Genomic DNA, 9,217 nt, shown 5'->3' with positions numbered 1-9,217 from the left:
CGTGGGCGGAGCTCAAAGTTACAGCGCGGCCGCTGAGTGCCCCCTGGGGAGTGGGCGGCAGCCGCTTTCCTTTCAGGCCCCGGCTGTCAAATGAGGGCTAATCCCAGAAGAACCCAACACAGGCCAGCGCCTAATTAGGCCCGACGTGGAAGTTAAGGCCCGACTCAAGATAAGCTTCTAAGGTCGTGAGGAGATGCAGGGCAACCTCTCTGGCTTAATCGGCCTGTGGTCTCCAAGAGAAGAAAGCGGAAGATACTACGCCCTGGCTAGGAGGCCGTGCTTCTTTCTTCACCCTTTTGTTCTTTTCCCTCCTTGGTTTTTGGCCTCTGACTGGCCTTTGTACGCCAGAATGGAACTCCAACTCCCGGCAGGCCACCGGGACAGGCGCAGGCGTGGTAGAGGAGCTCAGCCACGCTGCAAGAGGCGGGCCTAGTGTTCGGCATCTAGTTGGCAGAGCGTTTTGCGAGCTTTGCTCGCTGGTTGGTTAAGGTAGCTGCCGGAAAGGTCCAGCCTCGAGATGGGAGAGCGGAGGCGTTCTGTGGGCTGGGCTGAGAGCCTCCTCCCCGAGACAGCATCGACTTGACCCCCGGCCCCGGAGGGCCCGAGCCAGGGGGCTGTCTTAGTAAATTCCTGCAGTGCCTCCACCCTACGGTGGCGGAGACACAGAGGGCGGGTCGCGCTCGAGGGTCAGGGAGGAGAGTGACCCAGCCCGGGTCCAGGGCCCTCCCCACCCGCCTGGCGGCCAGAACTCCAGCCCTGGGGAGTGGGCAGGGCCTGTTTTCTGTGCCTCACGCCCTGCTTTTCGCCTCCTTTAGCGCTGTCTGCTAGCTGCTTTTCCTGCTCTATCTTCTGGGAGGTGAATCCTTGAGTCCGTGATGGCAGCCACCCTGCTCATGGCTGGGTCCCAGGTAAGCCAGGGGTGGCTTCTCGGACCCTGCCTCTGCCTATCCACCTTGTCCCGGCGTTTCTTTGCTCTGCAAATCTCTGTTGGAAATTCCCTGGGATTAGTAATTAGCTCGCTTCGGTGTCCTGCCTCCAGGAACCTCAGTACCAGGCCATTAATAGCCACAAGCATTTATTGAACACCAGCTGTATGCCTTTAAATACTGGGGAGACAAAAGATGGATGAAACGGGCCCTCCCCGCCTGCTCACAATCTGTAGGGAGACGGACGCATCCGGTTAACCGTGATACAACGTGATAACAGCTTTATTTGTCGTAGGAACAAAGTGCCGTGGTGTGGGAACCAAGAAGTGGGAGTGATTAATTCTCGAGAGTCCGAGGGAGGAATGGGCTAGGGGCCACTGAAGAACAGCTGGTACTGGAACAGGGCCTTAAAGAATTGTAAGATTTCACTAGTCTGAGAAAGAGATTCCATGAAAAGAGGAACATTGTGAGTAAAGGTATGGAGTGATGTAGGTGTTGTATGTGTTCTGAGAAGACATGCAGAAGATAAAGTTCTGGAGTGGGCAGGGGTGTCTGGCCATGGAACCAGAGCAGTCAGCTGGTAAATGGCTCCCTTTTCTACCACATCTCTTTTTTTGCCTGCTTATTTCTTCTCTCGACTCTCCAGATCAGAGTTAATTCCTTTTACCTTCTCAACAATTCTAGCCATGTCTCTAATTTCAAGAAGAAAAACTGGTACTAACCTCCGGATACCAAGTAATGAGGAAGCATTGTGTGATTTCAGGCACCTGTGACATTTGAAGATATGGCCATGTACCTCACTCGGGAAGAATGGAGACCTCTGGACCCTACACAAAGGGACCTTTACAGGGATGTTATGCAGGAGAATTACGGAAACGTTGTCTCATTAGGTAAGTAAGGATTCTCTCTCTTTCTTTACCCCCACATTTTCAAGACTCTCAAAAATGGCTTAACTCTTTCAACGCAACCTAGTTGTTGGATTTTTAAAAGCATTTAATTGGCTTTTGGCTTGAGTTGAGTCCTCAGGCAAATCTTTGAGCGTAGGAACATCAAGGTCATATTGTCTAAAAAGAAAAACTGTTTCTGCCCATTTTAGAAACATTCAGATTTCTTGTGCCCTGAGTCATCTACCATTCTCCAGCCTGTTTGTACAGATCACTGACCAAACAGGTCTGACATAATGGTGCGTGCCAGGATGTAAATGCCCCTGTAAATGGTGGTTTTACTGGAAGATGAGGGGGGTTCTGACCCAGGTTCATGGGAGGGCAAAAAGCCGCATTTTTGTGTTTGTTTTGGCTTCAGAGCCCTGGCTTTGCCTGAGGTCCTTTATTTATCTGGAGCAGGTACTTGTCTAGAGGTGTTTCAGAGTCGATCGTAGGTTTTGAGTGTGTCAAATGTTGCTCGGGAGAATCATGAACTAAATGAGATCACAGATGCTATTAAGAAGGAAAGCTAATTTTTTTGATGGTCTGCAAACCTGTCTTCTCTTAGCTATCCTTTGGTCTGGGTGTAACTATAATAAACAGTATATTCTTGAGCTGAACGGTCTTTTGACTCACTTCATCCTCTGGTCAGACTTGACAGAAGTTAGCAACTGTGTATGGTTCACTAGGTCATCTGCCACTCATTAGGACTAATTCTTTTTTGGAAATCTTTATTTCTGTAGCCTTTTCCAGAACAAAAGGCAACTATGAGGGGTTTCCTTTTAAACTTGGGCTCCTCCTGATGTTTCAAGATTCTTGGGTCTTTCCTTTAGAAAAGTAACTAGAAATGAAGTTATTTACCTACATGTATTGCAGTCTCTAATCCCAGTATTCCACTTAATCCAGCAAAAGCAGGAAGTGAGAATCTTAAAGAAATGTAAATTTATATGGCTATGGTCCAGCCCAAGGAGCACTTGTTAGAAGGATGGAAGCATGGAAGAACACACACACACACACACACACACACACACAAAACAAGTTCCTTTCCCAAATAAACTTGGGACTGGGTTAATAATATTTACGAGGTTTCTTTACCTCAGACTCTTCAGAACCTTTAATGTGTTAAATGTCATGTGAATTCTAAGAAGATGTTGGATGCACCATTTACCAAATGAATTTATTCATGGACCCTTTTCTCCCAGCATACCTGGTAACTTTTTGTTGAAGAGTATGCTGAGAATACAACTTGGAAAATACAGTGTCTGGTAGAAAGTTTCTTGCAGAAAGTGGTTGTATATTTTCATTTTCATTTGAAGACTGTATTTAGTTAACGTCAGGTATGTTCTGAGCCTAGCATTGTTTTTGCATCCTCCAACCTTCCTTCCTCTATTCATATTAAAAGGCCACTGGAAAGTAACAAGTAACGTTTGGCAGTCACCTTTCCTGTCAACTAAGACATGATATAGCTAGACAAAAGTTTGTTTTTTTCATAATAACCCAGTAGATTCTTAGTAACTAGTATATAATGTAACTAGTATATAATGGTAAGAACATAAGATAGATTCTTAGTAACTAGTATATAGTAACTAGTATATAATGGTAAGAACATAACATGCAACACAATCACACATAAAATATCTAGATCCTTGGCTTTTAGAGATTCTAAAATAGAGTCTCTTATACTTTCTGTTTCTGGCTCTTTTCTTTCAAAACACCAGGAATATATACAATTTTCATAAAGAACTATAAACTGTAGTGGTACAGAGCACGAACTATCATCAGACAGACCTGGATTTAAATCTCGGCTCCACCATTTTCTACTCTATGAGCCTGCACAAGTCACTTCTCTGGGTCTTTTTTTTTTTTTTTTTAAAGATTTTATTTATGGGGCGCTTGGGTGGTTCAGTCATTAAGCGTCTGCCTTTGGCTCAGGTCATGATCCCAGGGTCCTGGGATCAAGCCCCGCATCGAGCTCCCTGCTCCATGGGAAGCCTGCTTCTCCCTCTCCCACTCCCCCTGCTTGTGTTCCCTCTCACTGTGTCTCTCTCTGTCAAATAAATAAATAAAATCTTAAAAAATAAAAATAAAGATTTTATTTATTTATTTGTCAGAGAGAGTGCGTGATCAAGCAGGGGAAGCAGCAGGCAGAGGGAGAGGCAGGCTCCCCGCTGAGCAAGGAGCCTGATGTGGGACTTGATCCCAGAACCCTGGGATCATGATCTGAGCTAAAGGCAGACATTTAACTGACTGACCCACCCAGGTGTCCCACTTCTCTGGGTCTTGGATTTAAATCATTTAAATCATTCATAGAATGATTCACAGAGGGCGCCTGGGTGGCTCAGTTGGTTAAGCGACTGCCTTCGGCTCAGGTCATGATCCTGGGACTCCAGGATCGAGTCCCGCATCGGGCTCTCTGCTCAGCAGGGGGTCTGCTTCTCCCTCTGACCTTCTTCCCGCTCGTGCTCTCTGTCTCTCATTCTCTCTCGCCAATAAATAAATAAAATCTTTAAAAAAAAAAAAAAAAAAGAATGATTCACAGAAATCATCATAATGCCCGAGTTTCGGGGTGGTTGAGGTAATTCGGGTAAAGTACTTAGCACAATGCCTGGTACACAGTAGATAATTTTTTTGTGTGTATTTGCCAGTATTATTATTATTATTTACCCTTTATTACAGATTTTGAGATTAGGAGTGAGAACGAGGTGAATCCAAAGCAAGAGATTAGCGAAGATGTAGAATTTGGGACTGCCTCTGAAAGACCTGTTGAGAATACTGAGGAAAATCCTGAAAATGAAGAGGCCTTTGAAAGCGGGGATAGACCAGAAAGACAGTGGGGAGATTTAACAGCAGAAGAATGGGTAAGCTATCCTCTTCAACAAGTCACTGATCTGCTTGTTCACAAGGAAGTCCACACAGGCATCCGATACCATATATGCTCTCATTGTGGAAAGGCCTTCAGTCAGATCTCAGACCTTAATCGACATCAGAAAACCCACACTGGAGACAGACCCTATAAGTGTTATGAATGTGGAAAGGGCTTCAGTCGAAGCTCACACCTTATTCAGCATCAAAGAACACACACTGGGGAAAGGCCCTATGACTGTAATGAGTGCGGGAAAAGTTTTGGAAGAAGCTCTCACCTCATTCAGCACCAGACAATCCACACTGGAGAAAAGCCTCACAAATGTAACGAGTGTGGGAAAAGTTTCTGCCGGCTGTCTCACCTAATCCAGCACCAAAGGACACACAGTGGAGAAAAGCCCTATGAGTGTGAGGAGTGTGGGAAAAGCTTCAGCCGGAGCTCTCACCTAGCTCAGCACCAGAGGACCCACACAGGTGAGAAGCCTTATGAGTGTAATGAATGTGGACGAGGCTTCAGTGAGAGATCTGATCTCATCAAACACTATCGAGTCCATACGGGGGAGAGGCCCTACAAGTGTGATGAGTGTGGGAAGAATTTCAGTCAGAATTCTGACCTAGTGCGCCATCGCAGAGCCCACACAGGAGAAAAGCCGTACCACTGTAATGAATGTGGGGAGAATTTCAGCCGCATCTCGCATTTGGTTCAGCACCAGAGAACCCACACCGGGGAAAAGCCATACGAATGTAATGCTTGTGGGAAAAGCTTCAGCCGGAGCTCTCATCTCATCACACACCAGAAAATTCACACTGGAGAGAAGCCCTATGAGTGCAACGAGTGTTGGCGAAGCTTTGGTGAAAGGTCAGATCTAATTAAACACCAGAGAACCCACACAGGAGAGAAGCCCTATGAATGTGTACAGTGTGGAAAAGGTTTCACTCAGAGCTCCAACCTCATCACACATCAAAGAGTTCATACGGGAGAGAAGCCTTATGAATGTACCGAATGTGAGAAGAGTTTCAGCCGGAGCTCAGCTCTTATTAAACATAAGAGAGTTCACACTGACTAGGTCCTGTAATTACAAGAAATGATTCATTTGAAGGTACAATTTTATTTGATATCAAAGAGCTCTCTCAAGACTGAGCTTCTTTTACCATACTGAATTTCTTTGTGGGCCATGGTTTAAAACATCAAAGAAGATAAGCCATTTGCAGTTCTGACCCACAACTCTGGGAATGTTATCCCCTCCTCGAAAGTAGTGATTTTTATTCAGTTGATATTAATGAAGTACTTCATCAAAATCAGCCCCACAAATAACTGGGAATCTGAAGACCAGGGGATAAATGCTGGTAAATACTCAGGCCTGGAAATGGAGTAAATCTTTAAAACTTATTTCTCTCATCCTTGGCCCAAAGAACTATGCTAGGGGAAATGTTGGACTGTAATAGGGTGGTCACAGCTGCTTCGGAAAAAGACAACCAGAGACTGCCTGAATTGCCACACCTATTCACTCTCCATAGTAGTTGGGCACACACATCTTCCCCTTCAAAAGGCTTTTTCCTTGAGCTGCTCATGCATTTATATCTTTCCATCTTTCTGAGAGCAGGATTCTGCACAATGAAGGCAATGATCAAAACTTTTTTTCCTCATTGTTTCTAATTTAACTTTATTAAAGCTTGCATCTTTGCAAAAGCTAACTGAAGATACAGCTTGAAGGGAAAAATGAGACACAGGTTTGGGGACCAAGGACTTATCAGTGGTAGTGACTTTAGCAAGAGATGCCCACTGTTGTTACTGCCATTAATCAAAATGTATTCATTTTCTTTGGGGATCATTGTAGGGAAAATATCTTCAAGGAAAGCTAGGACCATACTGATGGTGGAGTGTAAGAAGCAAGTGGGATTGACCACTTCAGGGAAGGAAACACAGAATTCCTCTGCAAGAAACACCACCGGTCCTTTCTGTGTTCTTCCCCCTCTACCCTTTAAGATCAATTCTCTGTATACTGCTAAATGTAGAATTTGATAAGGGCCACATCCCAGTGTTTATCTTGGCTTGCATAAGGGCATGCGTAATGTACAGTAAAACGTGTATTCCTGTAATTTTTCAGTAGCAGAAACTGAATTCACACAGAATTAGCATGTTCTTGGGTGATGTTGATCATGTGACAGAACTACAGACAACTCCAATGTGAGAAATGTCCTTTTGTTTTCATTTTTTTCTAAGGAAAATATTTAAACCCTAGTGCTGTAGTGTGCACTCTCCTGTAAGATCTTTGTACAGAACTAAGCACTTGTTTATGTGTATCAGTCAATTATGGGAGATAATGACTGGACAGAGAGGGTGATTGTCCTGTTCTCAGACTGAATTGTCTTCTCTTTGGGCTAGTCACAAGGAATTAATAAACCTAGATAGGAATGTATTTCCATCCTCTCAGTCTACAGATACATGTGGTTAAAATGAGAGTTGACCCAATTTAAGCCTGTTAGTGTCAGTTCTCCTTATCCCAGCCCACCATAGGAATTAAGAAATACCCCAGATGTTGATGCTTACCCAGGCATTTGGGGGTGGCAGTGTGAGGGGACTAGAGTAAGGAATATATATTTTTGAGCGTGCCCCCAAGTTCTTTCTACTGTGCTTTATTGTGAGTGTTGTAACATTTGAAAAATACTTCTGCCATAGCTCTTTGGGACTTGGTGTGTTAAAGGAGCCAGTGGTTTCTCGGGTAATCTACTAAAATGAGTCATTAGGACCCACAGCTGTGTGGGACTGCATCCTTTGCAGCGACACAGCCTTGAAAGTAACAAAATGAAACACCACTCAGTCAAGGAGGTCTCTTTATTATGTTGCCACTCCTATTGAAATACAAACTTGGGCAGGGAGCATGTTTGGTGTTCTATACAAAATCTAGCCGACTGTGGGTATTCATATTTTAATTGTTGAATGACTTAACATGTTCTTGATGACTAAACTCGAATATGTCTTTTCCTGTATCAGTGTTGCTAATGGTTTTAATGAATATCAGAGTTCTCCTGTTGTTTCTGTGGGCCACAATGGGCATCAGCTTTGGAGTGGCCACAGAAGACAGCATCCTCACGACCCAAGTGTGTATCACTCCTTTTTTCTTCCCTACCCTCCTGCCCCACCCCAACCTGTTCCTGCTGCTGCCTTTGGCTTCTTAGAGGTGAATGGCTCAAGAAGAGGCTTCTAAGTGCCCCAGCCATCTCTCCACATGCATACACTCCAGCTGGGAAGTTAAAAGGGCAAGGGCCAGACCAGCTGTTGCCTCTCTTTTTCCTAATTGCTGCCCATCTGCTGTGTTGAGCTTTGTGTAGAACCTATGCATCAGACTCTCCTTGCTAACGCTTTTTGCATGTCTTCTGCTCCCAGGTCTCTGGCTGCTTCTGCACATACCCTGGACACTTTGTGCCTGTTTTCTATGGTTGTGGAGAGTGAGTGAACAATAAGTGTGTAGAGCAGTTTTTTGTATGGTATTGGTCACAGTTATGCTAGTGTCTATCTACATCTGTAGTCTAACAATATTCTGTAATTAAAAGTATAATTTTTAAAAATCAAAACACTGAGAATTATTTTAGTAATCCAGCACCGATTCTTAAAATGGCATTTCATCAGATTCATTAAAATGGGGCACGATTGTCTTTACATTAATGCATTTGTACAGATGTTCTTGTGGAAATTTGGGAGTACATTGTTTTCACACATAGGTGAGCCCTCTGGATATTGCCATATTTGGGGAAGATGCAAAAATCTGGATAGTTTCCTATGAAGATTGGGCTGGTGGCAAAACAGCATGGAAATATTTGGTTATGAGTGCCTCATTAGCTTTGGAGAAGGAAAAAACAAACACATCCAAAAGCAGAAATGAGAGGAGGCCTTGTTGCTTTAAGGAGATATTTTTGGGTATCTGTTGAGAACGCTAAAACAATTTCTACTGAACCAGTATTGGGATCCCAGAACAGATACCTCTTAGAAACAGTCAAAGGCTCTCTATTCATGACAGAGTTAGAGTTTGCCTAAGGCAGTGATTATGTATTAGTAGGGTGTGGCCACAATTTTCAAATTACTTACAAGCAATTTTGTCTTAAGAAACCTTTCTTTAAAGGGAGAGCCAGTCTAGGCAGAGGGAGGGAGTAGAAGTGCTTTAAATTGGGGAAAAATACAAATATGGAAGAAAAGTTGTAACCCTATAGACAAAACTTGGAAAAGAGATTTTATCAAAAAATTTTTAAAATTCTATTTTTCCCTCTACATGTACAACTATTTTTATTCCTGGAAGGAAAAGTTAAAGGAAAACGTGGGCTCACCTGGAGCCTCCGCTCTAAAGGTATTTGATATGTTAATACTTTGCCATTATTATAATGGAACAGATTTCCTTCTGTGTGATCTGTTCTCTAAGAGGCTAGTTTAGGGCTTTGCTTCCAGGCCACTAGGATACCGATGAATGCACTGAAATGATAATTTGTTAAGTGGTTCCCTACTGTTTCAAA

The 9,217-nt window shown here is 43.8% G+C and overlaps 1 protein-coding gene across 1 annotated transcript; it reads left to right on the top strand.

Moving 5' to 3' along the window:
• The first annotated feature begins 875 nt into the window (after positions 1 to 875).
• ZNF436 (zinc finger protein 436) lies at positions 876 to 8,276 on the top strand. The gene is made up of 3 exons (XM_021683539.1): positions 876 to 908; positions 1,690 to 1,816; positions 4,526 to 8,276. Exons 1-3 carry the CDS (start codon positions 876 to 878, stop codon positions 5,776 to 5,778), a joined length of 1,413 nt encoding a protein of 470 aa, XP_021539214.1. The 3' UTR covers positions 5,779 to 8,276.
• Positions 8,277 to 9,217: the final 941 nt, after the last annotated feature.

The sequence above is a fragment of the Neomonachus schauinslandi genome, chromosome 4 (assembly GCF_002201575.2).
Source record: "Neomonachus schauinslandi chromosome 4, ASM220157v2, whole genome shotgun sequence".
NCBI lineage: Eukaryota > Metazoa > Chordata > Mammalia > Carnivora > Phocidae > Neomonachus > Neomonachus schauinslandi.
This window is presented reverse-complemented; position numbering and strand designations above follow the sequence as displayed.

Excerpts from the sequence above, each read along its gene's own strand:
- ZNF436 (XM_021683539.1), top strand. The coding sequence starts at position 876 with ATGGCAGCCACCCTGCTCATGGCTGGGTCCCAG. Across the intron at positions 909-1,689 it reads TGCTCATGGCTGGGTCCCAG|GCACCTGTGACATTTGAAGA; the intron begins GTAAGCCAGGGG and ends GTGTGATTTCAG. Across the intron at positions 1,817-4,525 it reads CGGAAACGTTGTCTCATTAG|ATTTTGAGATTAGGAGTGAG; the intron begins GTAAGTAAGGAT and ends CCTTTATTACAG.